A 26926-nucleotide genomic window follows, 5' to 3' on the forward strand; every position below is an offset into this window, starting at 1 on the left:
GGTTGCAACTCTTCATTTTGTTCGGACCAAAGGCATGTAGTCATACACAACTTAATTGCTAATTGTTCGGTCATTGGAAACGTCGTAGCCGCATCCTACATACAAGCTTTGCACTGTACCTGCGAAAACAAAATATCGCAATAATAACTGTACTTAACTGAAGGCTATCTCAAGGGAGTACTTCATGCCTGTTGTGCTCTTGTTTTGAAGCTTGTTGTTGATTTCACATGGTTAAATCAAGATGACATGCCTGTTCTATCTGCTACGTCGTAGGTACTTTCAGACCATACCTAGCGTAGTTAACCGCTGTGATGCTCAATCATCAATGGAAAGCCCCGACTTCAGCACAGCTTGACATCTGTGGGTAGACCAAATGACAAACTGTCAAATCCAATACGAACAAAAACACTTCAGTGGCGCGCCGCTAACTCAAATCACACTTGAAAAGACAGCCCACATCGACGTTCGTCGCCGTCGTTCAAGTTAGTTGTAAAACGACCGGAGCATATCGTGCGGCGAGCCTGGACTGTCCTCGGTATGACCAAGGATTTGAATGTGGAGATGGAGATCCATAAATGAGGTGGGGAACAAAAGCCCCCATCTGTCGGAGGTCTCGTTGCAGGAAAGGACCCTTGCAGACTGTTGCCGCCTGAAGTCATCACACTGTGGGGGTGGCTCCCCTCTCAACAACAGCAGAAGCGGCAGCCGACACAGCGCCAGGCGAACCAACACCGGAGCCAAGCGGGATGGTGTGATTCACCACATCTCTCCTCTCGACCAGCCAACATTTGGACAGCCTTGTCTTCCAACCTCCAAAAACTTTTCCGTTTCAACCATTAACGAACCCTTTGCTTTAACTCATTCTTGTTTTATCTTCTTTGTTGCTTTCATCTGCCTCGCCTTTTGCTCGCTCGTCCGAGCCACAGAACACTCCCGATCCTTATCCAACTTGCCAGCCAGCAATCAATCATTGACCCGGTTCGGGCAATTCTAGGCCCGCTTTCCGCCGCTTCCTCAGAAGCAACTCCCACACCGTTCTGTGGTTCCCTCAGCGCCTCGCAATTTCTTGACTCTTGTTCTCGCCAACAGAACATTCGCATTTCGACTCATTCTCTCGTACTCAATACTTTCAAGCATCAAATCACTGCTGCAACCCCCAAGACGATTGCCTTATCACTCTAGACGGCATCATGTCTACACAGTCTATCGCCATTCCGTCAGGCCTGACCGACCGCCGAGATAGGCCTTCCAATCCGGCGGCCCGAGTCTCATCTTCTTCGTCCTCGTCTTACTCGAGCTCTCCAAGGACACCACAGTCGGCACAATCGACTCCTTCACCATCAGCACAGAAGCAAAAGAAGCTGATACACGAACGGCGGCCCAGCCTTCTCAGTAGGTGCTAACTAATAATTCCGAGGGCGGGAATGGGGCGAGAAACTGACTGCTCGAACAGGCTCGGCGATCCTCAAAGAGGAGTGCACCGTTATCAACATCGGTGACCCAGAAGGGCCTCCAAGACTTGTAAGCCACTACTAGACCTAGTATCCATAACAACCACTTGGCAGGTGTCGCTGACGAACCTTGTCCCCGACCAGATCTCCTACACTGTCGCCAGCCAAGGCTACATATGGAACCCAGGTTAGTTCATGATCGGACACACTATTCTTATACTACTCGCATGATTTAACAGGTTGTTTTGGCAAACAGAAATTTTCCTCCCATCGTATGTCGACCACGACTACATTCCTCTGGACCAACGCCGCGAGCCTGTCCACGAGATCACCGTAACCGACGAGGAGATCAATGCCATTTTCCCACAATAGACGCCTCTCCTACATCGTCACGAATATGGCGACACCAAGTGCACATACACTTGTATTGACGATCAAAATGCCTTTACACCTACGCCTTTAACGACATCATATCATACCCCGCGGAACATAGAGCCCTTATTTGACCATTCTCGCGAGAATACCAACACTTTTGTTTCCCCCTTTCTCTTCTTATTACATTTATCTCTGTTTTCTACTATTTTTTCATGGCGTTTCGGTAAATGATGGGTTGCTTTGCGGATCCTCTCCAATTTGTTTTTTTATCGAGACATCGGCGGACAACCATAGGAATCAGGGCTGTGCGGCTCTGTTCCATTGAGCAGTGACTGCATTACCCATTCGGTTGGTGCTATGCGAGCGGCATGCGAACAGGCCATATGGGTATGCAGTGGCAGGCAGGCTATGGATTTTATACACCACTGGTTTGGCCAGTCTCTTATTTCCTAGGCACGATGCATTTTGTCGGCTCTGTTTTGTCCTCTGTTTTGCTTTTGTTTGGGGGCGCTTGGATTGGGATTGGGGAGTTGATAGGAAGATCACCGAATAAACTCGTGTCAGCAGCTCTGGTGTTACGCTGCATGCCTGCCTGACGGAACCCTGGATTGACATCAGGCGCTCTTACGATAGGCTGACTGACTATCTTGCATGTGAACGATTGCAGACAGGCTTTCAGACATACCACTCCGATAATGTCTGCAAAACCAAAAGAGGGTTGACAGGTAGTCAGTCAGCAAGAAGTCAGCCGAATCGACGGCGGGTACAATTACAATTCCGACTACGATCTGATGGCCCGGGGCGTGGTGCAACCCTCGTTTTATGGAAACCCAAATACTACGGTACTATTCTAATCGGCAAAAGTGCAAAAAAGGCATATTGCACCTTGGCAAGTTTGACATTTAATTAATTAGTTACCCGCTGACGCTTTATGCATTCTTGTGGTATGCAATGGAAGAATTTGAATTTGAAGTGTATAGGGCCAAGAAGAGTGAGGCTAAACTCTTCAAGCGAGAGCGTCGGTGTTGTCCAAGTTCGATACTATTGTCTGTTTAGATACCTTATGTATAAGTTGTAGTCGCGGAACGAATCGGAGAGGCCTACCGTGGTACGCAGACTGTACGAAAGGCCCTGAAGCCAGCCGCAAGGTTTCGTGAAAAGCAATGCTCCCCTTTTTTACGGAGTTCACTTGCCTTGCCAACAAACATAAATCAAATCTCCCGGACCAACCCGAGGTTAAAGCGTACTATACTATATACAGTACTGAGTACCTGTTTGAGCACGTACTGTCCTGCACTGTGTGCAGCAGGTAGGTCGACGGCCCAGGCGGGAGGAGCTCATGACATGGCCCACCCCGCACATCCCCACCCAAAACAACCCCTGCTCCTCAAGGTTGTTCCATGCTTCTTTTTATCTAGGTCCCACATTGCGTTGCGGGACCACCCAAAGATAGGCTGATTTCCTTGGACTAGGTACTTGCCTTGTTGTACCACGTACAACAACAGCAATCGCCGCACCACTCATTCAAGAGAAGTTGTAATTAGAAAATAAACACCAAAGAGGGACCACAGACTAGCGGGTTAGATTATGCATGCAATGCTTGGCGGCTAAGCTGACGCCCCTTCTATTTAGCCTCCTCATCCAACTACTACTGCACGTTGGGCGCGGGGGTAATGTTCTGGCGTTTTGGGCCGACAGTAGCCACCTGCTTTGTAGGTAAAGCAGGGACTATATAGCGCGTACGCTTGCCAAGAATTGTATAGATGATCCATTGGCGGCAAGGGCGGCTTTAGATCTAGCCGAACTACCTAGATCTATCTACTACGTACACGGCAGACTGGTCTGGCCATTTTTTTCACGGTTTGTGAGGTCTAGAAAGCTTGGAAGCCTACCTAGGTCGGTGCCGAGGCGCTCGTGTCGTGTGTGGCTGGCGGCTTTTTTTTTTTTTTGTTTTTCGTTTTTTCCGCGCACAGTCGGTCCGTACCATTTTGAATGCATAAAGCTGGGATAGACACCAGCCCAGCCTCTGCCAAATGCAAGACAAGACAAATTGGACGCTACGAGCTGATTTACACTGCGATATCTTATTCCCGCGCGATCCCAAAAGATCGTGACGAGGAAAAGCACATACACCAGTGGTACTGCAATATCGTACGGATTGATACATCGACGCGGCTGATCGCAAGGCAGCTTTTGGACTTTCATCAAAGGGCTTCAGATATCGGGCTGTGTACAGTAAAGATGAATACCTAGGCAGGTAGACTGCGTTCCCCTGGCAAACTCATGTTTCCTTGAGTGGTCATCTTGTTCACATGTTGTTCGACCAATTTTTTGGACGAACGATTATCACAAGGTAAAAAATACGAAGACATTTTTGGTTTTCGTAGGCCAATCACATTGATGACAATCAGTGAGGCCGCCGTTTTCCTTGTCCAAAGTGGTATACGTGGTATACCATAAAGGCGGCTAGATACCTTGGCCAGACTTTCAAGATCCATGGAAGAAAGACTAGGACAGGGGCTGCGGTGTGGAGGCAGCACCCCGGATTGTCGCATTGGAACGTGACCCCACCTGAGCCCCCCATTTTGGCAGCTTCAACTCCCCGCTCCGACAGTGAAGTTATGCCGATAAGGCTTCTTGGGCGGTAGATAACAAGCGCTGGCGTCACTTGTTCCCTCACAGCCCACCTATCAAAATCCTAGCAGGGCTCCTTCCCGCGCACGGACCCGGATCGTGAAGGCGCATTTGGGCCGGAAGCTTTTCAAAGTAAACAAATACTTGAAGGTTGCGTTATTGGCCGCCATTAAAAGTTGAACAATTAAGATTGTTCATGGGACGAAAAAAAAAAAACAGTCAACTCCGGACGGATCGCATATTTCCCGAAACCCACATTTCAACCTCCAAAGATTAGATCATTAAAATCTTGGATCCAATTGGTTTTGAACTAGACAGTCAAATTCAATCGACTGGACAACGTCAATCAACGACACCTCGCTCTCTTCGCAACTCGGGTCAAAAAAGCAAATTTTACTAGGAAAACACAAAAACAGGATCGCCCATCATGGACGCAGCCGCCTCTGCGCACCGCAAGGTCGAGCTGCAGTCCCCCGAGGACTTCACCTACCTGCTCAACAACGTCCGGCGCGCCGCGGCCGAGAGCATCGGGGCCGCGTTCCCGCTTGCCGACGACGATGCCGAGGACGCCCTGCGCGCCCGCATCGAGGAGCTCGTCGACGACTACATCGCGCGCACATTTGCCCTCGCCGCGCCTAACGTCTCCATCAACGGCCTGCCCGTTCCCGAATCGCTCCTACCCAAGGAGAAGAGCAACGGCAAGACGAAAGACAAGGGCAAAAAGGGCAGCAAAAAGAGCAAAAAGAAGGGCGCTGCTGCAGAAGACGAAGACGAAAACGTCGTCTACGAACCCTTCGACGCCCGTCTACGCGACCGCATCCCGGACCTGCTGCGCGAGGAGGAGGAGCTGCTCCGCGAAATCGCGGCGCTCAAGAGACGCGTGCCGGCGCAGGCGGCCACGCGGGTAGGGGACGCACTCAAGGCCGGCGTGGCAGCGGACGAGGCGGCCCTGGCGGCGGCGAAGGAGCGCGTCGGCGACGTCGACAGGGATCTCAGGGCAAAGGGACGCAAGCGGATGCTGGACAGCCTCGAGGGCGGGGTCGACGAGGGCTCTGCTGCCGCCGCCCCCGCGATCAGCGTCCTGCAGAGGAATGACGAGGTTGCAGAATCGTTCGGCACCGCCGTCGAGGGGCTCGGTCGGCTCAAGAGGGATATGCCCGCCACTGTGGCGCGGATGGAGCGTGCGCGGGCGGCAGGGAGCTATGTAATTGCTGGAAGGTGAGGTGGAATGCGGTACACGTTATAACATTTATTTCCATATTTCTGGCTTACGGTCTGCGTCGGCGTCGGGCGTTGTATTGGACGGGAACAGAAAATCGGAATTTACGATTTATGAGAAGAACAGCTTGGATCAAGGTGGAAGCACCAAATCATCGTTGCAAAAGAATCCCAGTTGATGGCAAGATCCGGTCAACTGGGATGGTTTCGCGTGCAGGAACAACTGAATGAATAAAAAGACTGGTGGATATAAGGCTACGAAGAAATGTCTATAATCTGCATCTTTCGGTGCCGTCTCATCTTTTCAACAACTTTACAAGTCAAACCTAAGCGGGTATCAACCCTGGTAAAACCTGCCCTCCCGCACAACCCCAACAAACAAGTCTAGGGATCTCATCTCTGGCAGAATTCCCGCCGCCATTCTTTTCTCCCCAACTCCTTGCAATTACCCTATTCATCTCGACGCTCTCAAACAATACAGGCTGCAACGCCTTTGCGGTCGGACACACTGCGCATAAGACAGGCCAGCTTAAGCGGCAGCTGGCTGCTTAGCCTCGGCCTCAGCAGCGGGCGCAGCAGGAGCGGCGGCAGGGGCAGGCTCAGTAGCGGCCGGAGCAGCAGCAGCTGCAGGAGCAGCGGCCTGCTGCTTGTGCTTCGTCTCCCACTTGGGGGGACGAGCCCACTCCTTCTCGTTCCATGGGCCAGCATCCGAAAGCTCACAGCCGCCGGCGCAGGTGCAGGTACCACCCAAGCTCTTGGGCAGGTTCTCGGCGGGGATCTGGGCCAGCAGCTCCTTCTGGTATCCGCTACCCAGGATGTGGATCTTCTGGACGGTAACGGGGTCGAGCCAACCCTTGACAATGCCCCAGACGCCGCTGAAGCCCCAGGGGGTGTTGATCAGGTACAGGCGGCCCAGGCGCTCGGGGTAGTAGTTCTGCGACATGTTGGAGGCCGCGCGCACGTAGCCGTAGACCTGCGATGCCTTGGAGATGCCGACACCCTTGAAGTCCATAATGGTGCAGCATGTCTCGAGCAGGTGGCCGGACTTGCGACTGCAAGCGGGTAGACGCGGGTCGGCCACGCGCTCGTACTCGACGGCCAGGTTCGTCAGCATGCGCTCCTGCGTTGTAATCTTGTTCATGGCGGTGATGTCGGCGTTGCCAAGCTGCTCAATGTAGACTGGCCGGCCGTCCTGTGGTGTCGGAAGAGTCAGTCAAAGGGGCATACAATCCATAATCACCGACCAATCGGAAGCTAGGTCCTACCTTATCCGTCTTGTGGTAGTACTGGGGGTAGTACTTGAATATCTCGGCCTTCTCGGGGTAGTCCCATGTCGGCAGAATCTCGTCGAGCTTGGTCTCCTTGCGCCACTTCTCACAGTCGACAAACCTATACGTATGGTCAGCACTGCCAGACTTGGAGTTGGGGCAATGGGGGGTGAAACGAGAGTACAACTCACATCTTGAGGGCGAGATTGACATCGAACTTGCGTGCGCGGAGGAAGCGGAGCTAACCAGCCAAACAATCCCATGTTAGCCAAGACCGTCCCGTTACAAACTGCCATCCTCCATCTCCAATACTTCCATGGTTCGCCAATCGTGCGCGCCTTACCAGAGTCAGAGTGTCGAGACGATCAGTGTAGCCCTGCGACTCAAGCATGAGCCTGAGCTGCGACACCTGGGCCTGCTGTTCAGCCGTCAAGTGGCCTGGGTGGCCAGGGGCGGGGACTGGAGCGACGGTTGGGAAGTCATAGCCGTCATATTTGGGGTCAAGCTGCAGGGGAGCAGTGGCAGCTGGAGCGGCCATGATGGGCGGATCAAGTGGTGATGCCGAGAAGGGAGGTTTACCGGCGGGCGTGGGAAAGGCGATGGGAAGATATTATCGCCGGCTCGGATTCAAGAGCACAAAAACTTGTCCGACTGGTTTACGACCCAGACGTAATTGAAGGGGGATGAAAAAATATGGGCACAGTGGTAATGTGGCGCAGGGGTTATCGGTCGAAATCGGATCAATACTTTAGTAGCGGGAGAACCAATGCGGGATATCAAAAGTGGTATATCGTAGGAGAGGAGAAGAATCGGAGCCTCGGAAAGACTGGCGGTCTGTCAAAAGAGAAGGAGAAAAAAAAGGAGACAAGGCAAAGAATGGGACGCTGAAGCGAAGCGGTCTAAATGCACGTCTGTTTTGAGGCTGCTCAAGATGTACAGTAATACAACGTCAGTTTGAACGTGGCAACAGAGCTTCTTGGCCTGGGGGTGTTTTTGTTAGGGACACGAATACAGGTGCACAGGGTGGGTTTTGGTTTTGCCTGGTCCGGTCCCCGTCATAAGAGGGGTCACCGAACTTGGCCCCGCACTTTCCTAGGGTGAGTGAGAGTACCTTGCCTGTCTCCTTTAACCGTGAGTGAGGAAAAGGTACAGGGTTACTTTTAGTCTACCTAGCTCTGAAGATCTTCCACCTTGTCAGGTAAAGGGCGATAGACATTGTAGATGTTTCTCATCTTAAATTCTCACTTGGAGAAAATTGTACCCAACTGAATGGATTTCATCACATCTCGAGGCCTTGCGGCTGGCTTCTACCTTTTTGATCTTTAATTCTGACACTTAAAAATCATCTAATAAAAACGCCAATTGCTTGGCGCAAGGGGCCCCATCCCGAATTGCTTTTTGGCGAATTTCCTCTTGCTTCCATGTCAACGGCTGCAGCAAAGTGTATTTTTTTTTATGTTCGTCCGAAAATGACCCTGAAAAAAAAGGCCACGCTGGAGCGCCTAAATGCAGTCGAAACCAGTGAAACCAATTCGTCAATCATTCGCCTGAGCCGCGCCACGGTGGCCGGCTTTGGCCAGCACCCGCGGACAGACCGAGTGGCCAGCCTATTCCTCTTGGGTAACTGCGGCGTCACTTCGGCGAATGTCTCGTCGGTTTTCTTCCATGATTTTGGATTGTACGCAGGGCTGCCACTGTGGTTTCAAGAGTCATTGTCGGGCTTTGACGTTTCCTTTTCCTTGTCCTTGCCCTTCAGCTTGTCCTCTTCTGCCTTTTCCTTTCTCTTTTGCATCACATCCCAGTTATATACCCTAGCAAGTGCGACCTCCATAGTCTGCCAGCACAAAACGTCAGTATGTACTCTCTCATTGAATCGATGTGAGTTGCAATATTTAGACGGACCGTGATCTGTTCCCTTAGGAATTCCAAATCCTCTTCGCAGTTTTGCAAACTCTGCTTTGCGGCCTTTTGCTTCGAATCCAGCAACTCCTCCGCCTCGTCAATCGGGTACGAGAGCATGACGTTTGCCTGTTCATGAGCACGGAACCCCCGTCAAGTAGAGTCAGCCATGAGCCCCAACAATAAGCCAGTAAAAAACCCCAAAGAAACACAGATATGCATACACCGAGCCATAGGAACACCTCGTCTGTAGGCGGGATCTCAGCCTTGGTGTATAAAGTATCGTTGAGCTCGAACGAAGTCTCGATCGGGTCGCCCCCGTCCTTGCTCAGCTTCAGGAACTGAACCGTCTCCAGAGTCTTTTCAATGTCCGGTAACTTTCCCTTGAGGCCTGCTACACGACGCTGTAGATTAAGCTCCATGAATTGGTATTTTCTGCATCACCACAAACTGCTTAGCTTCAACGTCACCTCCCAGGAAAACGGAAAATCCGCAGGAACAAACCCACGATATCATCTCCTGGAACCGCACCAGCGTCGACTCGACCTCGGCCCGGCTCGTCACGTAATCCTCCACATTGTCCACAAATGGCGCCTTTGGGATTCCTCGTGGGTTCGATGGCGTTGTCGTATCGTCGCTGAGTCGAAATGTCAGCTTCCCAACTGTTGTTCTTCCACATCAAGCACCGTCTGACTTGCCCACCAGCAGTCAAAGGCAGGCTCGGTGGCTACTATTGAACGGCCGGCAACGTACCCTGCCGCCGACGCGACTGCCTTTCCTTTCTCCGACATGACCCGTGCTTGTTTGGAAGAAAAAGGGGTGTTTGCGAAATCCCCCCTGTTTGTCCTATTCCTCGTAGGAATGGAGCTTCGCGTCGAGTCGAGTCGCTGCCCCGATCGTACGAAGTCTTTGGTCTGGTGATGCTCGTGTGCTCGGACAGGTACGGTACAGATTAATAGCCCAGTTCTAGTCGTCGGTCTTGACGGCTTCGATGCCAAGTTCAGAGATGTCGCAAACGGTGATTAAAGCTTCGCCTGTCGTTTGGTTGCGAACCTATGTCAAGACTAGATTTTGCGATTGAATATCCGACTGTGGGATGCTAGGTTGCTTGCTGTCCTGGTTCGATTCCTTCCCAGATTCAACCCGCAAAAAGTCCATTCACTTTCTGGAGCATTGGTCAGGACCGACTCCACTTTCATGGTGTATCTGGTGGGGTGGGTAGCTTGGACGTCGCAAAGTTGTCAATGGAGATTTATAGCTCAAATAAGGCGGGGTAGCTTTTATTCGGTTGATTTCTTTCCCCTGAGCAAGTACGTACATAACAAATTACGAGGTCCAAGCCTCACTTTGAACAATGTGTTATCATATTTGTCCATTTCAATTAAAATAATAACAGAGATATATGCCCAAGTAGTAAACAATCTCGCGCTCAAAGCAAAGCCAGATCGTCTTGATCAGAAAAATACCCAAACACCGCTCAGTAGAAACCCGCCAAAGTGCTATATAAAATCTGTGATGATGCCCAATGCGACTTTTTCTTTTTTTTCCAAGCGTCGTCCATATGCAAAAAAGGAAAAAAAGAAAAAAAAACAAATCCGCGCCATTCGCCGTCCCATGGTATCAGCTAAGCAACTCTGAAAAGTAAAACGACAGACAGTTGGGAAATAATCCATAGACATAGTGAAAAGACAAAAGAAGAAGAAAAAGATAACCAAAAAACAGCATTGGCATCTTGACGAAGTCCAAGATACGGGCATCATTCCATCATAACAATCTGTACATCTCCACGATCATGTACATGTTCAATCCTCCAAGCTGCTGTTGTACCCGCTTTCGGCCCTGCCAGCCGTGGCCACGGAACTTTGCGTCCTGGCGTCGGGCTGCTTCGAAGGGCCGTTGCTGATATCGGTCTGCGGGCGCCTCACCAGCCCGCTGCGCAGGTGCATGTCTAGGCCCTGCTGCCTGTTCACAGATACCTTCTTGCCTGGCTTATTCTTGCTGTTTCCAGTACCTCCGATCTGTAGGATGCCGACATCATCCGACTCAGCCTCATCCTCCTCATCACTCTGTGAGAGATCTTGCCCTTCGGGATACGCGGAGTCTGGGTACAGCGAGTTAGATTCGGTTCGAAAAAGGCTTGGCCTCCCAATGGATGGAGGAATGAAGGATAATGGCCCACAGAGTTCCGCATCCTGCCCCTCCTCCGACTCCAATAAATCGCTCTCATCGATATCTGAGTCCGAAGAGCTCGTGCTGAAGGGCGGTACGAACGATGCCGCCGGGGGCAGTTCAACTGGATCCAGACGGTTGAGCCGCACAGTCTTGTACTCGATCATTTTAGTCCGAGCCAGGGATTGGCGAACGGGTCTGACAGGCCGAGGCGATGATGCCTTGAGTAATTTTATGCGCTCCATAACAGAAGCCGTAGTACTGTCAGAGCGCTCTCGAAAAGGCCTTGGTCGTTCGTCCTCGTTCTTATCCTGCCGGTCGCGGCGACGATGTGTAATCACCTCTACAAGGAAATGATCTTCGGGCTGGACACCACCTAGACCATATGCCTCCAGGCATAGTAGCGTTGGAGTCGTTCCATACTCCTCGTCCGACTCATACCACTCCATTTCGTCCTCCGAGTCACTGCTCACATCAGCCATGAAATCATCCGAAGTGTCATCCAAACCTACCCCATTTGGGGCCTCAATCCTAGTGTTTTTTGGGTTGTTACTAAAAGGGCGATATGGTAACGAAGACCCAGACCACGTTCTGTGTATAGTTGCGTCGGAGTTTGGCATATCGTGAGACTGGGTCATGTTTGCTGAGGCCATATATGTCGCGGGTGATATATCGCCGGGATCGCCCGATAAATCGGTGCAGAAGGGGGCGCCAGTATAGTAAACAATGGCGCCGTCGATCCGCCGACGTTTTCGTGGTGATGAGCCGGATCCACTGTAGCCCCAGCCGGATGTGCGACCGTTTCCAAAATTGCTCTCTTCTAGGCCCGAGGGTGAACTTGAACCTTCTTCGCCTGATGTTTCGAATGATGGCTGTTGTACGAACATAGGCTTGTAGTGAACACTCGTGGAGGATCTCGTGTTTTCCCTAACAAGTTTGGAAACGTGTACAGCCCTAGCAGGCTCGTCGTCTGGATACTTTCGCTTCTTTCCAGGACTGCCACTTTTATCAGAGCTGTCGTCCTCGTCCGTCGACGATCGTTCTCTCGACGAAGTATTACCGCTGTCGCTGCTGAACCTCGTCCCGTCGGTCCCGCCACGCCATCTGATTTTTTGGCCGTCAGGTGAAAGCTGAAATTTGGTGCTTTTCGACGAGACAGCAGCCCTAATGAAGGCAGGTGTGACATTGATGATGTGCAACTGTGCCAAGTTGCATAGTAGGTTCATGTAGACCCAACCATCGGCATCCATCGATACGTTGATCGGATTTGCCTTGGTTCCTGCTTGAAGAGCTGGCGGCACCATGCCCAAATGTCGAATGTATTCCATGTTCTCAGATGGAACTTGGATCCTGTCTGGGTCAAGATCCAATGGTCTTGTCGGCCGTTGCTCTGATGCTTGCAAATCCTGGGATGACCCATGGCTTCGGCTTCCATTTCCACCACCACTGCCACCACCACTGCCACCACCACTGCCACCGCCATGACCGCTACCGCTCCCGGAGCCACCGCTTCCACCATCGCCATTAGATTGTGAGTTTGAAGATCCGTTGTCTCGTGATCTTTTCTTATCTTTGACCTGTATTTGGGCCTCGCGTGCAGCCTCCTTTCCTTTGGAAAAACTTCCCTCGGTCATTGGCTCCGCTTTGCTTGACGATCGATCGGTGGTGCCAATTGAAGGCCCACTCATTTCACCAGTGAACAGCTGCTCCAGGCGCCGCACAACCAGTTTCTGCTTGTCTTTCTCTGTCATAGATAGATACCGCGGATAGAGTCCCTCGGGAATGTCCTCGAGGTAACTTTCAACTTTTTGATTCGCTGACTTTGAGTTGCTGGTGTGCGTTGCTCGACCGGTCTGTGATTTGCCCGACGAGTTGTTGCCAGTGCCGGTGGCAGTACCGGTGCCGGGGTCTGTGGACATTGATGCATATGCCGAGTCGACCGGACGTGAATTCGATGAAGAAGAAGATGCGTGCTTTGATGTTGCTCCGCCTGAAGACTTGAATTTGCCACTCTTGGATGGCTTCTTGGCACCGCTTGATGTGTCTGTGGAACCTTCGAGCGTCGAAGCAAAATCACGGAGCGTAGCCTCGAGCTCTCTTTTCTTTTTCCCTGGAAGTCCATGTACCTTAATCTCAAATAACTTGTCCTTTCTCATGAGATCAGTGCCGAACTGCTTATAACGCCTCAACTCCTCCTTTAAACGATTGTTCTCAATAGTAAGGTCATCAATCACACTCCGATACTCATCTGCGCTGCTGCTTTGCGTCACCGTAGGCCTCAACGACGGCTTGTTGGTCATTGGGGGAAAGACAACACCCCCAGGGGGCGCCAAATGCCCGAGCGCCGCATCATTCGGTGATCCTGACGTCCTTTGATAATACGGCGAGTCGACTACTTCCCAATGCTTGATCAGCCATTCGAGTCCGGCTAGTCAAGAATATGAGCAGCGATGAAAACTTACCTTCCATGTTATTCATATCATAGCTGGGGTTTTGGTTGGACTGGTTAAACCATTGCCTAGGGTCGCTGTGACCGGTCTCGTTGCTCTCGTCCGTCGAATTCCTTCGCAAACGGCCCGAGGAGCCCGACTCGTCGTCCCTGTCGCCCGGTGAGGCATTGTGTGCTTTTTTTCCTTTTGAAGCGACTTGTCGAGGTGGTGACCTGCGAGGCAATGGGTGACCCGTGTCCGAGAGGTCGATAGCTTTGGGCATACGTTGCATCGTGGTCTGCCATGCAAAGTATATAAAATCCCCGGAGGGGCTGGCACCACGGTTGGCAACCAGGCGCTGGAATCTCGGGTCGATCAGAGTGGGATATGCAGTCAGAGCCGGTTGACGGGGCTGTGCACTATACATGCCGAAGTGTTGTTAGTCGATGTCGCGATCTGCTGGTGGGGTCGTAGCTGGGGCTGCTGGAAGCCGTATGTTGACCACGGTACCACGTTGGAGAATAACAAATGTACGGAAAAAATAGTCGTTTACGGCGAACGCAAGACTGTGGAGCGGTCGTGGCTTCCAGGTGGGTAGCTTGTAACGAGTCCACGAAGTCCAGAGCCCTACCAAGGTAGGAAATGCTCACATACCACCACAAAAATCGGTATGCCAAGAAGCTGTGATGTTGGCAGTGATCGGCGAAGTTTCGAAGGTCTGAGTGTTACACCGGGACCAAATGGTTGCGGACCCTGTTCTGGTGATGTGGTTGGAATATATGGTAGAGTGGGTGGAGGGTGATGTCAAGAATCACCGGTACGGGGTTTCGTCGAGCTGCCGAAGAGTATGTGGTGGCAGCGTGTCTGTGTACATATATCGCAAGCTTTTTCGAGTTATAAAGAAAGGCAGTTTCGTTGTTCGGCACAGGTATGGGAAACTATTTCGGTTTCCACAAGGAGCATGCCATGCGCCACAGCAGCATCGTATTGATAACAGAAACCATTTGTTAGGAATGGCCCCAGCTGGAAAGAAAAAGAAGAAGCCGGGGGCAAGGAGCAGCGGCGGCAGTCAGACCACAGCACGCAGCCAAAGTTGGGTTGGTTGATGGGGGTGTGCGTCGCGATTTGCACCGTTCCGCGGTGTTCCAAGCCGCTTGATTCCTCGATCTCCTCAGTCGCCCCGATTCCCAATCGGTGGGTCGGTTGGCGGGATCGGGAGCTTCTCAATTCACACCCAGGGGGGTAAATAAATGAGATGGGCATTCAGTCACGTGCCTGGGCCCGTCATGACCCGCAGATCTGCTTGTTCTTGCAGTTTTCGCAGTGCGAAGCTCCTAGTCTTGCAATGCGACGCGCCGTAATTCCGTTTTAGCAACTAATTCTTCCTGCTGGCAAGGTTTGATTCAATAAATAATTACATCTCAACCATGTCCAGAAAGGCGACCAAGATCACGATGCTGTGCAGCCCTGTCGTCGAGCTTAGAGGATGTCTTTTACAGAGTACCATTTGGGGGAGGGGGGTGTGTGGAGGGCCAAACATGGCTCAAAATCGACTCTGATTGGCGGTCGCTCTACCCCCATAATAATGTTCGATTTCGATTATAAGGTCTGTGGCAGTGTGGCCGAGTCTAGAGCGCAAAGGAGCTGTCAATTGAGTCGCGCTACGAACAAGCAATCGTAAGGAACCCGCCGTGCAGTTGAGGGTTTGGATCTTGATATTGCTTTCACATCCATTTCGTCTTCGAAGGAAATTTCGCCTTGGTTTTGTTGGTCCTAGGTAGTCTGGCCTTTATGCCGCTATCTGAGGGATTGCCCGCCATCTGTCATTGTTGACCTCCGCTTTGCTAGCTACAAGGGGACTCGTGGCAGTTTGTGTGATGCAATACTACGTGGTATATCAGAGGCCACAATATGCATTGCCGTACGACGAAGAAGCTGCATCGAGATCTCTTTCCAACGTGTTGTGTAGTTTCAAGAGTTTGTAGGTTTCATTGACCTCCCATGTGCAGTAGTAGTTCACTTCCCTTCATTTTTTGCCTGCCCTGTGCACTTGGCACACACAATTGCCTGCCCCCAACTGTGATTATGGTCGGTGCGGGGCCATTCGCCCGTCTGTCGCAGAAAAAGGATGTGCCATGACGTATTTTATAAGCCCACTAGCACAGCACAGAAATTCAGGGTCTTTTTTTGAAAATCGCCACCTTCTGTAGTCCGCAAGGCTGGGAAATCAGTTTGGCATGTTCCGAAAAAAAAAGATCCTGAGCTTATACAATGGCCGTAAATACTGTCACTTTGGCAGCCGCCTTATTACTACGTATTGACTCGATTTTTGTCGACCATCGCGATCGCCAAGTTGTTATTCCGGCCATTCCTCCTTGTGCCATAGTAAATCCTGCCTTATGCCCTGCTTTATGTGACTGTGCCTCCAAAAACTGACTCGCCCATGAGCATACCCTCTGGTACTCGTATGATTGATTGGACATATGACCGGGGGCATTTAATCTATGCGATCCCACTCTGAGAGGTTAGGGTATGCAGGCGGCGAGCTTGCCAAAGCCTTCACCGCGCCAAAAGAAAAAAAAAAACTCCCCCGTAGTCCCGCAAGCCATGGTCCCGGTAAGACATTCCTCTTGAAACAAACAAACAACAACAACAACAACAACAACGAGAAAAAAAAATCTACGGGATTGTCGTGCCTGCCGATCCTTGCCTCTCGCCAAGGATAGCTGCCCCATGGAATGCGGCCCGCGTGCACAGTTTTTAAGATAAAGGGTCACTTGAACTTTTTTTCACCCTCCAAAATGCACTCGAAAGTATGGACTCCCTGACGAATGAGAACCGGCCGATACTCATGAACCTGACACCGGGCCCGGGAATCGGATTGATCGGGGCGAAAATACCAGGGGTAGGAGGCTGATAGCCCCCGATCTGTTCCACTTCAATCCCGTTCCACATCAGCAAAGAACCACGCGGCCGGAGCGCAGGCGTCCGGGGCTGGCGCCACCCTAGCAGATGCCACTAGAGCTACAGACAAACCTAGAACGAACAGTCAGATTTGTCAAAGGGGGGAAGCCTAAAATGTACCCAATTTGGACCTACGAGAGCTTCATTTATTGATTCAAGTCTGGATGCGCCTATGAGCTGTGGCAAAATTGAAGATATGCTGTGCACGAGCCGGGGCTTAGTCTAGTCTCCTCTGCAAGTCGGAATAGCGCCTCAACAACCACACCGCCGCCGCCAGTAGCTTCGCTTACGCGTAAGGGGAACCACGTGCCTATTGATACATTACACCAGGGTGCACCGTACCCGAAAAAGCCAGTCACCCTTCATCAAACTCTGTTTGCCAAGCTTCCTCTATGTCGATGTTATTTCTAGTGAGGCTTCTAAATATGGTTTGTTCGTCTCATCTTTCATCATCCCACCCTGCCCCAACTCCGTTCTTTTTCTCATATATCTATCCCTCACGCCAAACTCCAAACCTGCCCGTTTTCATCTCCCACAAGATATTTATGCCTTGACCAGCAAATTCTCACCTGTCATCTCCTCAGGCTGGGGCAGACCCATGCAAGCCAGGACAGTTGGCGCTACATCGCCTAGCACGCCACCCACGGGCTTGAGACTCCAACCCTCGGGCGCATTGGCCATGATGAAGGGAACCTTGTTGGTCGTGTGGGAGGTCTTGGGCTTTCCGTCGGGGAACTTCATCTCTTCGGCGTTGCCGTGGTCCGCCGTGATGAAGAGGACGTAATTGTGCGCCTTGCATGCCTCATAAATCTTCCCAATAGCCTTGTCCGTCGCCGCGCAGCCAACAATGGCAGCTTCATACACACCAGTATGACCGACCATGTCGGGAGGCGCAAAGTTGTTCATGACGAACGGGAACTTCTGCTCACCAAGACGCTTGGCCACCTGGTCGGCGACGCCGTCGGCCGACATCTCGGGTGCCTTGTCGTACGTAGCCACACTCTTGTTGGATGGGACAAGATCCTGGCTCTCGTCACGCTCCTCAAGGGCAAAGGCCTTCTCAACACCACCGTTGAAGAAAAACGTGACGTGAGCATATTTCTCTGTCTCAGCAACGTGCACCTGAGGCACGTTCTGCTTTCCAAGCCACTCAGCCAACACGTTGCCCATCTTCTGTGGCTCAAAGGCAACATCGAAGGGGTAGTCGAGCTTGTAACGGGTCATTGTAGCAAGCTTGATTTTGGGGTAGGGGAAATCGGGCCTAGGGGACCTATCAACATCGCCCAGCAGCTGCGTAATCTGACGCACCCGATCAGACCGGTAGTTGAAGAAGAAGACATTGTCACCATCTGAGGGTGGGGTTTTGGTTAGTTGAGATTGTGCTGGTTTCTCGTGGGCTTGAGGAATACTCACCCTTGATGCGTCCCTCATCGCCTCCAACAACAATGGGCTTCAGGAACTCATCGTTCTCGCCCTTCTCGTATCGTTCCTTAACCGTCTTGACAGGGTCCTCACTGGCCTCACCCTCACCAAGGACCAGACCCTTCATGGCAAGCTCGACTCTCTCCCACCTCTTGTCCCTGTCCATGGCATAGTACCTGCCAACGACTGTTGCAATCTGGCCAATGCCAATTTCCTTGGTTTTCTCGAGCAGCTCCTCCATGTAACCAACACCAGATTTGGGATCAGTGTCTCTGCCATCTCCGAAAAAGTGGATGAAAACTTTGGGGACTTGTGCCTCCTTGGCAGCCTTGAGGAGTGAGTACAGGTGCTCTTGTTTGGAGTGCTTTGCGAAAGTCAGCTTTAACCCGGACAAGTTTCCATCGGCAAGAAATACCTACAACACCTCCATGGGAGACGAGACCGCAAAGGTGGAGACGGCCGTTTCCGCTCTTGGCAGCCTCAATAACCTGAGTAATGACTTCGTTCTTGCTGAACTCGCCAGTCTTGATCGACTGGTCAATGCGTACGACGTCCTGCCAGACAACCCTGCCGGCACCGATGTTGAGATGTCCGACCTCGGAGTTACCCATCAATCCCTCGGGCAGGCCGACAGCCAGCGACGAGGCCTCAAGCTCAACGTAGCCGGTCTTGCTGCGAGCGAACTCGTCCATGACGGGGGTCTCGGCCGCCGCGATGGCATCGCCGTTCTTGGGGGACTCCTCCGACGCCACCCCCCACCCATCAATCACGACTATACATCCGCAAAAGCATGAAGATTAGCCAGCCAACTTCCAGATAGACCAGGATGTATGCGATTGCGAGGAAGTAGTCAGGGGTCCCGCGACCACGGCGACTGCTTTTGGAGACGTTTTCGATTCCCTCTGCCATTGCGCTGTGTGAGGATTTTATGCGGGCTGCCACGTTGTGTACTTCACGTCGTCCAGGACGGCGGTTGGCTAATGTTGGACAAAACGGTGATGATTATGGAGGGGCATCGACTGAAGAGAGCTAAGTCGCACGTACTCAGACAGGCATTATGCTCCACCTTGGACATCCTGGAAAGCTTATCACTGGGGTTCGGCTTATGAAGTGGTAAAATCGTTGGACGGACGCTATAAAACCAATGGAATCGTCAAATGTAAACTCAAGGAGTAGGTTCTTTGCGTGATTTTCTCGAGAGAAGCAGAAACACAAGAAACACATTGAGACTCAGGGATATCAGGTTGAGATTTCCCAAGGAAGGTGGGGTTGTGCCTTTCAGACGCGTTTCTCAACGAATCAATGACATACAGTCCATGCGGATTTGGATAATACTGTGAGAAAAAGCTCAGGTGGGGTCATGATGTAATGCCAGAAGCATCCATTTCTGTTGGACCTGTAAACCTAACCACTGCAAGGTCCGTACAGTGTATGCATAGAGAAAATGTGCGTTGAAAAAAGACCCTTGAAAGCCTGTAGCCTGAAACGCGTGTGCGGTAGGCGCGATCTGATAGGAAGTCGGTCATCTAATGATTAATTCCCACCTAAAGAACTCTGAGCGCGATACATCAATTGGAACGTCAATCGGCTCCCAATCCCGACATTTTGACCCCTCAAATTGAACACGCAAGAATAACCGTTCTGGATAGAGGAGAGAAGAAAGGAAGACAATACGACAACCCCCAAACAAAAGATAGACAAGCATGCCCGCACAGCAATCCCAGCCTCCCCTGGCGCTGCCCCCAACGCTGTCGCCAGAGACCCTCGACGCCCTGACCGAGCTGGCGGCCATAGTGTCGCGCCTGCGCCCGCCACAATCGCTCCCCGGCGGCATCACGGTCAACACTCCCGGGGCGGCCGCGACGCCGGCGGCGGGCATCGGCATCGGTGGCCCCAGCGGCGCGACCATATCCATCAAGGACGTGCCCAACGCGACCGACACCGTCAAGCACAAGCTGCAGCGGGCACGGGCGCAGGTCAAGGCCCTGCCCGACATGTCCAGGACCGTCGAGGAGCAGCGGGAGACCATCGCCCGGCTCGAGGAGACGATACGGCAGCAGCAGGAGGTCCTAGCGGCGCTGAGGAGCGTAGATGGCGCGCACGGTCTGGACGCGGCCGACGAAGGGGGCGACAAGATGGATATGTGAGATTGATTGAAGAGGAGCTCTTCAGAGTGGGCAACGACTTTTTCTGCTCTCTGTTTCATACAAAGATTACGGGCAGCGGCATTCTATACCCAGATCACTATCAAATGAACGCGATGCACGACTTCGACGTTTTGATTTTCTATCATTGCATGGCCGCCGATTCAGGTCGCTGTTTTCATCCCAGCCTTGCAACCGAGGGTTGAAAACTCATCCTGTTTCTGCCACCATCACTTTTTCCACGCCCAAAACACGCAATCAGTCTACCAACACCCCTGTTTCCCTCAGGATATCCTTAGGTCCCAACCCTGGCCGTCCCTTCACGGTCCCATTCCAAATGTCTTCGGACAACCTTTCCTCTTCGGGCAGAATGGCCCAGTTCGGAGAGTGGTCCGCCTTAAGCCACTTGAAATCGTCGACTTGATCCCATTGGTTTTTGGTAGGGTCTTGATCCTGCGATAACTGCAAGGTCAAGAATGTCAGCAAGCATCGCTTTTCTGGACATGACGCAATCAACACAGGGTAATACGCACGTGAGAAGCCGGGATAGGGGCAAACTTCATCCCCTCGCAGTCCTCGATAATCGGCCGACTTGAACAGTACAGATACATACGGACGTTGCGGCACTCGTGTATACGCACCTGCCGTGCCGACACGACCAAGACGCTATCCCTCACGCCCGTGATGTGCGCTGGCCCATTGACGTTGCCCGCGACGACTAGACAACGGTCCACCTCACGGATTGCCAGGTTGGCGAACGACGCCTTCCCAGCTGCGGGCTCTGACATGTCGACGACACAGTTCCGCATGTTCTGCAGGCTGCCAGAGCTCGTAGCCTTGGCTGCCGTTAGGGGCAGAATTATGTGCAATCCTTCGTGGTCACGGATGTCTACGGTGCGCGCGGCTGAAAAGCTGGGCTTTCGGATCCCGCTCGTGCCGCTGGGTCGCGATATGTCGTCGTTGTAGCTCTTTCCCCCAGGAACGTTTGGCAGTGCCCCTACTACGTCTTCCGTCGCCTCCGCATCGGGCCCGCTGGTATTTGTGCCCCGCAGCAGGCGAGGATCATTCTTCGGATCGGACGTGATGGCAGAGGCCGTGCGCGGCTTGAACTTGAACCGGGGCTTTGGGTGGAGACGAGCAAGTTCCTCATTCAACATTTCTGTGAGGCGCTTGATGGCCTGTGGAGCGGGGGAGCTGGTGCGTTAGTAACTCGTCAGAAGCTGGACATTGGGACTGAGATTCTAGGCTTCTGACCTCTGCATAATGTTTCTGGTCATACGGAGGCAGCTTGTCTGACGCATCTGCCACCCGCCTTGTGAGGTTGGCAATATCGGCCTGGATGGCCTCCGTGGCATCCAGACGCTCGCCTCCCACCGTGGCGATGGAGCCAAGCTGGCTGATCTGGTCCTGTAACTCTGTAATAAGGCCAAATATGTTAACGGCTCGTCCAGCTGTAGTTCTCGTAACAGAGCTCATCTCCCCGGAATCATATCATCATACCTATCACGCGCTGCTCAACCTGGTGATAAAATCTTGCTGGATCCATGGTTTCGTAGGTACCTTTTGGCGCGTTCAAGAGTTACAGCGGGTGGTGACCAATCCTGGGGCGTGTCAGGTGGTAGGAGGTGCCTCTGTGTGGGTTCAGCACGAACAGAGAGAACGAGCCGAGTTGGTACTGGTTATATTTAAACCAGATTTCACCCGTCGGACACAGCTGACCAGATTTGACTCTGACGAGTGGCAAAAAGCTTTGCGACAAAGAAAGATGCGTCGTCTCCAGCTAGACTGGCTCAAGATTTAGAAAAGCTGTTGCTCAAGACTTGTTTTCTTGTGTCAAATCACCCTCCAGTTGTGCGTCGACAAAAAACAGTCAAAATCCTAAGCCGCTATGCTGTTTGTTTGTACAATCGTGCGTGTTCAATAATAAGTGGTCAAGAACTTTGAACATTTCAGACAGCCGGCATACCAAAAGAACCAGTCACGACGAAAAAAAAAAAGAAAAGTTTTGACAGAGAAGATTTCCGAATATGAGTCTGTTCGCTTTTTTTCGAAAGCAAAACACGTCCAAACCACGTCTGTTTCCACTGGTTTTTCTCTCTCCCTTACGGCGACTTGTCTTCGGCTTCTATGGGTGCGGAGAGATGAAATCAAAACCAGGCCCGTTTCCCCCGCTCCCCCCCCCCCCCCGGTTCTCACTTGCAGTGGGTGCGGGCTTGGAAGAACTCGGCTTTCTTTTTTTTTCAGCTGTACGGCAAACCTCGTCCAGGCTGGCTCTGTCCGGAACGCTTTGTTTTTTTTTTTTTTTTGGAAGGGGCAGTAAAGTAAAAGAGCAGATCTGGACAACTGCGGGCGCTTGTCTGTCACCTGCAGGGTCGAGTTGGGAAGAAGCTATACTCAAACGACAGTCAAGAGAAGAGGGTGCAGGGTTGGCTGCGTCACCTTTCCCCACCCTAGCTTTTTAGCATCATCCAGGGCCTTAAGAGCTTCCCATTTCCCAAGTTGGGTATCACAAGGCGGGGAAAGTGCCAATCGCGTTACACAATATCAGCTTGAGTTTGGAGCATCATATCCATCACGAATGTCGTCCGTACGTAGTAATTCATCGGACCAATTTTGCACCATCTTTATATTAACAGCTCGCACATCTTTCCCATTTTGACGTCAACAGGGCAAGAAACCATTATCATGATACCGATATAATTCAGATCGGCGTAATCAATATCACGTGATCGTCTTGCTCCTATAAAAATAAAAAGAGAAAAGAAATTCTGGGCGACGCAAGAACAAACATCAGAGATGAAATACTATAAATTGTCGCATGATTATACATAACAGCAGTGCCATCGACTATATGTACAAACCCTGGTCTTTGGTCTTGTGCTAGACAAGATGTGCACATCTGCTCCCAGAAAATATTAACAAATGGCAGAAAATCCCCGAGTCCGGATCACCGTTGTGCTCCGGATGACGCAAACTTCTCCATTGCGCGGACACAGGATGGCCCTCTCATTTGGCCACATGCAACATAGCCGAGCGCACTCTCTACCTATCCAGTCTCCTGGTAGGGAGAAGATCTCTGATCCAGGCACCGTGGGCTCTTGACTGGCGCACCATCCATCTGCTGCGTGAGGCAATTTCAACTTCGGAGTACCGGCGACATATTCCAAATACACACCTGAAATGACCTGGATAAATGCACCAGGCGTTGCTCGGCGAGAATCCCCGCACCAGGGAGATCTGCGAAGAGACGGCCGTGTCAAGAACATTGGGGCTGATGACCTTTGGCTCGCCCCTCACGGTTGCTGCAGAGGTAGTCTGCTGCGTTGCAGCACTTAAAAAGAAAGGACTGGCTTCTAGGAACAAAAGGATCTTTTCTCCAGCACCTTCTTGCGCGGCAGCCAGCTGAATAAGTATGCGCTTTCTATCGTGCGTCACCAAGACGCGCTCAAGTGCATGTGTCTGGGACGGAGAAACGGTTGCGGCAATCGAGTTTGGGATATCAACATCATGACCACTCATGTAACTGATGTTTTATGTCCCATGTTAGAACAGGTTTCAGTCGATTATGTGGGCTGACTTGGGTCCGAATCCTATTACCAGTGCAGGATTTTGGGGATGGACTATCCAACTACACTTTGCCGTTCCCACTGGGGCCGACTTGGACACAGCAGACTCTGTCATTGGCATCAAAGACACCATGGATTCTGTGTGGACCATGAGGTGACTCCCGTCTGGTTGGCACATGAGCTGAAGTATGGGCCCTCTCGTGGTTCCTTGCATGGACACAACCACGGGAGATCCAATAACTGGATCTGATTCGCTGGTACCGAGCTGTATCGAGACAATATAGATACTTTTGCCCGCATCGGCAAAGCACAGCCACTTGCCTTCGAGGTTTCAACTCATAAGGATGCTGCCAAACGAAATAGGGGATGTGTGCAACTTTGTGAACGTGCCGCGCAGCGCGTCGTGCAACGTCACCACCCCCTTTCCGGTACTGCAGCAGTACAGGCGGCCGACTGGCGAAGGCTCCAGCGCTATTATGGAATCGACCCATCCAGGGGTTATCTCGGAAACATTGGAGCTGGGACCTGAGCTTTCGAGCTCACTTCGGCGTCGGTCCCTTGCCACGTCGGCTCCGCTTATCTCAGCAAAGTGTTTGGCCCCCAGAAATTACCATAATCTCCCCTGAGATCATAGATACGGCGGAGGTCTGGGCTGAACGCAAGATCCAAGACGAAATCCTGGGCAGTCACCTGATATGTGAGCGTGGGAGATGAGGTTGTGTGGATCTTGACCGCCCTACGCGCATCGCTAGTAGCAAGGAGGTTTCCATCTGGGCTCACGGTCTTTTTTTTTTGGCGCCAATGGACTTTTGCTTGACCTCATTGTGATACAGCGACCATTGGAATACCTGGTCTGTGGTGCTCGTTCGAGCCTCCGAGCACCTCTCAAGATTCGCCGACGCCACGGGGCAGCACGACGCTCTAGACATGGATACTCACCAGGATATCGAAGAACTAGAGCTTTTCGACTGCTGGGCTGTTGACTTTGCCAAGCTTCGGGTAAGTTTGGCGTAAACTTGCGCCAGAACCCACGATCGATATACGAGGCAGTGCCGGCACTGTGTCCACAAAACTCGGCCATATATCAACAGTTTGAGAAGATTGAGCCACAAGCCCTGCCCGTCTCTGGCCTCTCCAGCAATAGCTGGGATGACTCGCTCGGCCGCCTTTTGTTGGCTTCCCCAATCATGCAGCCTTTATTCAAGCTGGTTGCAGAGTTGGAGGAGCAGGAGTTGGAAGGGCATTTCCTGAACGCCGCAAGCCACATGGCCCTGAACAAGGATGGGAACATGGTCACGGGTGTGTAAAGAACCTAAACTTGGGCCTCGTGTGGGCTCCAGATGGCTTCAAGTACCTCACCTCGATAACGGACGTCTTTCCTCCGCAGATGGCCGATGTGGGTAGGGCCATCCGCCTCCCAGGCTGAAAGCGGATGGCCGCGGTAGGACGGCTAGGTGCTCAGTGCTCGAGACAGCTCGATGACCTTGAGCGAGCGGACAGAGCATGCGGCAAATTGCAGAAGCTTGGTTGCAAACTCTCTTTCCGGGGGAGACTTGGTCGAGATGGACGCTGCCATGCGGTCGTACAAAGCCTTCATACCGCCAGGCAACTCCTCTAATACCGCCTCTGCATCTGCTTGCGTATAGCAAGAGTTCAGCCGCTCAACTGCTAGGCGCACCCATTACCAGCCACAAGACCTGCCAGTAATAGCCCCCGAGTTCATGGTTGTTGATGCAGCAAGTTGCGGTTGGATTGTCTGGACTTGCCAGGAAGTTATTCTGTGCGCCTTCCATAACATGTTCGGTCAGGCTTTTCCGCAGATCCAAGTCTCTGAACAATGTGAGTTCTCTGTTGACGTATGCGGCAAGATGTTCGACTCGCCCATCCATCTCGATATGGGTGGGTCGTCTGCACCGCGGCAGGTAGCCTTTGAAACTCGGCGTCCAGCTCGTTGGTGCGCCGACCAACCAGCAAGACTCGGATTGGCAAGTGGAACAGATGCAGGTCAGCGAGGTATTTCAGTAACGTGCGTGGCTTCTCGGCCTCGTCGATACCATCGATGATCCAGAAGATGGAATTGCTGATCATATCAATGCTGGAAAGCGCAAACTTGGTGCAGTCCCAAATGTTCCGTGAGTCAGCTCTGTCAAACCCGATAGCATCATCTGCAAAGTCCAAAACCTCTTGATGAAATACAGGCACGCTCAGACACACCTGGTAAGCTAGCGATCTGAGCACCAGGTTGAGCGTACGCTTCTTACGGCCCGCGAAGTGGATGAAGAAATAAGGGCAGTAGCCGTCGGTGACATCTGCGACAAGATTGTCGATGACCGCCGAGGCGAGGACAGACTTGCCTGCCGCTGCACTGCCCGTCAGCAAGATAATGCTTGGCGACTGGTCATGCGGCAACAACCACTGACGGTACGCTTGATCTACAGCCACTGGCCAGTTCCCTGGACCCATTGATCTCGGAAGAAGGCATAGTCTGTGTTTGGCAGCTCCGTAATGCCCAAGATCGCCCGTAGGTCTGTCGAATGTGTGCGCCCCTTCCTATCTGCAACTTCCTGTGCTTCAGGGCTCCGTCGGCCTGGCTGGCGAGTATCTTGCTGAAAAGTGACTTGAGGAAGTTCCTGACGGTCACAGAGTTTGGGTCGTTCGGACTTTGATATTTGCATACCCCGTGATGATCTACGTTAGTCAGGAGCTTTGAGATTTCTCCTGGGTACTCTAGGACAGAAGATTCTTTCTCTAGGATCATCTGCGTTGAGTGTTAGTAGCCCCAGTCGGAGGACAAAAGCAGATAGACCGAATAGGGGAGGTGAGGATGATTGGAAGTATTGACAGACTCACAAACTTGGCGTTCTTGAAACCGATCGGGGTGAGAACGGTCTCGTAAAAGGAAACTATGTCTAACGAGGGGGCAATGCGACGAAACTGCTCGCTCAATATTTGCAGAGTAAAAGAGCCTTTGCCTAATTCTGATATGTAATCCTTGGCACTAGTAATGCCCAATGTCGACTGCAGGATGCGATTGAGTGTTTGCGCGAGATTGGTGCCCCGGTGAGGCGTAGAAAGGAATATTATGGCGGAGATGGCCCTGGCTATGGCCTCATATTGCGCATCGTGTTGCCCTTGTATATAGGCCTTTTTAGGGTTGAGGAACAATCAGTCCAGACCCCTGATGCAGTAAGGTGCATAGGTACCTACCAGGTAGATAATCAGTTTGAATGTACCGTCGAGCACTTACCTCTTTGATAATAAGTTCCCACATGCTATGGACAAAATATCAATGGAACCTAGCTAGATCGGTTAGCATGTGGTATCTCTCCAGCCTCCCATCGCTCACGATTTCAGACTTTATTTTATCAGACAGATTGACCTTCTCCA

At 51.9% G+C, this 26926-nt stretch overlaps 13 protein-coding genes across 13 annotated transcripts; 5 read left to right on the forward strand and 8 right to left on the reverse strand.

Annotated features, from left to right (window-relative positions):
* The first annotated feature begins 749 nt into the window (after positions 1–749).
* On the forward strand, positions 750–2463 carry MGG_00907 (uncharacterized protein). The gene is made up of 4 exons (XM_003718005.1): positions 750–1392; positions 1454–1521; positions 1596–1638; positions 1708–2463. The coding sequence occupies exons 1-4, from the start codon at positions 1191–1193 to the stop codon at positions 1821–1823; spliced, it is 429 nt and encodes a 142-aa protein (XP_003718053.1). The 5' UTR covers positions 750–1190; the 3' UTR covers positions 1824–2463.
* A 2101-nt stretch (positions 2464–4564) lies between these two features.
* MGG_00906 (uncharacterized protein) lies at positions 4565–6047 on the forward strand. The gene has a single exon (XM_003718006.1). It carries the CDS (start codon positions 4888–4890, stop codon positions 5680–5682), a length of 795 nt encoding a protein of 264 aa, XP_003718054.1. The 5' UTR covers positions 4565–4887; the 3' UTR covers positions 5683–6047.
* Positions 5889–7944, reverse strand: MGG_00905 (Sec14 cytosolic factor). Its single transcript, XM_003718007.1, has 4 exons — positions 7290–7944; positions 7138–7187; positions 6944–7067; positions 5889–6870 (listed from the first exon to the last, which is right to left on the reverse strand). The coding sequence occupies exons 1-4, from the start codon at positions 7482–7484 to the stop codon at positions 6208–6210; spliced, it is 1032 nt and encodes a 343-aa protein (XP_003718055.1). The 5' UTR covers positions 7485–7944; the 3' UTR covers positions 5889–6207.
* A 283-nt stretch (positions 7945–8227) lies between these two features.
* Positions 8228–10075, reverse strand: MGG_00904 (prefoldin subunit 3). The gene is made up of 5 exons (XM_003718008.1): positions 9599–10075; positions 9354–9482; positions 9070–9280; positions 8849–8974; positions 8228–8780 (listed from the first exon to the last, which is right to left on the reverse strand). Exons 1-5 carry the CDS (start codon positions 9634–9636, stop codon positions 8649–8651), a joined length of 636 nt encoding a protein of 211 aa, XP_003718056.1. The 5' UTR covers positions 9637–10075; the 3' UTR covers positions 8228–8648.
* A 572-nt stretch (positions 10076–10647) lies between these two features.
* MGG_17344 (uncharacterized protein) lies at positions 10648–11181 on the reverse strand (the record flags this gene model as incomplete). Its single annotated transcript, XM_003718009.1, has 2 exons — positions 10648–10946; positions 11025–11181. The coding sequence occupies 2 exons, from the start codon at positions 11179–11181 to the stop codon at positions 10648–10650; spliced, it is 456 nt and encodes a 151-aa protein (XP_003718057.1).
* Positions 11182–13258: 2077 nt separating this feature from the next.
* On the reverse strand, positions 13259–13735 carry MGG_17345 (uncharacterized protein; the record flags this gene model as incomplete). The annotated part of the gene is made up of 2 exons (XM_003718010.1): positions 13259–13302; positions 13477–13735. 2 exons carry the CDS (start codon positions 13733–13735, stop codon positions 13259–13261), a joined length of 303 nt encoding a protein of 100 aa, XP_003718058.1.
* Positions 13736–14183: 448 nt separating this feature from the next.
* MGG_17346 (uncharacterized protein) lies at positions 14184–14601 on the forward strand (the record flags this gene model as incomplete). Its single annotated transcript, XM_003718011.1, has 2 exons — positions 14184–14288; positions 14455–14601. 2 exons carry the CDS (start codon positions 14184–14186, stop codon positions 14599–14601), a joined length of 252 nt encoding a protein of 83 aa, XP_003718059.1.
* Positions 14602–16792: 2191 nt separating this feature from the next.
* MGG_00901 (2,3-bisphosphoglycerate-independent phosphoglycerate mutase) lies at positions 16793–19133 on the reverse strand. The gene is made up of 4 exons (XM_003718012.1): positions 18874–19133; positions 18249–18601; positions 17821–18193; positions 16793–17756 (listed from the first exon to the last, which is right to left on the reverse strand). The coding sequence occupies exons 1-4, from the start codon at positions 18902–18904 to the stop codon at positions 16951–16953; spliced, it is 1563 nt and encodes a 520-aa protein (XP_003718060.1). The 5' UTR covers positions 18905–19133; the 3' UTR covers positions 16793–16950.
* A 399-nt stretch (positions 19134–19532) lies between these two features.
* Positions 19533–19976, forward strand: MGG_00900 (uncharacterized protein; the record flags this gene model as incomplete). Its single annotated transcript, XM_003718013.1, has 1 exon — positions 19533–19976. The coding sequence occupies one exon, from the start codon at positions 19533–19535 to the stop codon at positions 19974–19976; it is 444 nt and encodes a 147-aa protein (XP_003718061.1).
* Positions 19977–20090: 114 nt separating this feature from the next.
* Positions 20091–22181, reverse strand: MGG_00899 (tubulin-specific chaperone C). Its single transcript, XM_003718014.1, has 4 exons — positions 21474–22181; positions 21228–21388; positions 20507–21151; positions 20091–20435 (listed from the first exon to the last, which is right to left on the reverse strand). Exons 1-4 carry the CDS (start codon positions 21517–21519, stop codon positions 20232–20234), a joined length of 1056 nt encoding a protein of 351 aa, XP_003718062.1. The 5' UTR covers positions 21520–22181; the 3' UTR covers positions 20091–20231.
* Positions 22182–22785: 604 nt separating this feature from the next.
* MGG_17347 (uncharacterized protein) lies at positions 22786–23664 on the reverse strand. The gene has a single exon (XM_003718015.1). It carries the CDS (start codon positions 23490–23492, stop codon positions 23016–23018), a length of 477 nt encoding a protein of 158 aa, XP_003718063.1. The 5' UTR covers positions 23493–23664; the 3' UTR covers positions 22786–23015.
* Positions 23665–23883: 219 nt separating this feature from the next.
* MGG_11472 (uncharacterized protein) lies at positions 23884–24846 on the forward strand (the record flags this gene model as incomplete). The annotated part of the gene is made up of 3 exons (XM_003718016.1): positions 23884–24104; positions 24373–24538; positions 24631–24846. The coding sequence occupies 3 exons, from the start codon at positions 23884–23886 to the stop codon at positions 24844–24846; spliced, it is 603 nt and encodes a 200-aa protein (XP_003718064.1).
* A 36-nt stretch (positions 24847–24882) lies between these two features.
* On the reverse strand, positions 24883–26819 carry MGG_17348 (uncharacterized protein). Its single transcript, XM_003718017.1, has 5 exons — positions 26787–26819; positions 26390–26683; positions 25976–26297; positions 25396–25899; positions 24883–25171 (listed from the first exon to the last, which is right to left on the reverse strand). The coding sequence occupies exons 1-5, from the start codon at positions 26808–26810 to the stop codon at positions 24990–24992; spliced, it is 1326 nt and encodes a 441-aa protein (XP_003718065.1). The 5' UTR covers positions 26811–26819; the 3' UTR covers positions 24883–24989.
* Positions 26820–26926: the final 107 nt, after the last annotated feature.

This window comes from Pyricularia oryzae, chromosome 5 (genome assembly GCF_000002495.2).
Source record: "Pyricularia oryzae 70-15 chromosome 5, whole genome shotgun sequence".
Classification (NCBI taxonomy): domain Eukaryota; kingdom Fungi; phylum Ascomycota; class Sordariomycetes; order Magnaporthales; family Pyriculariaceae; genus Pyricularia; species Pyricularia oryzae.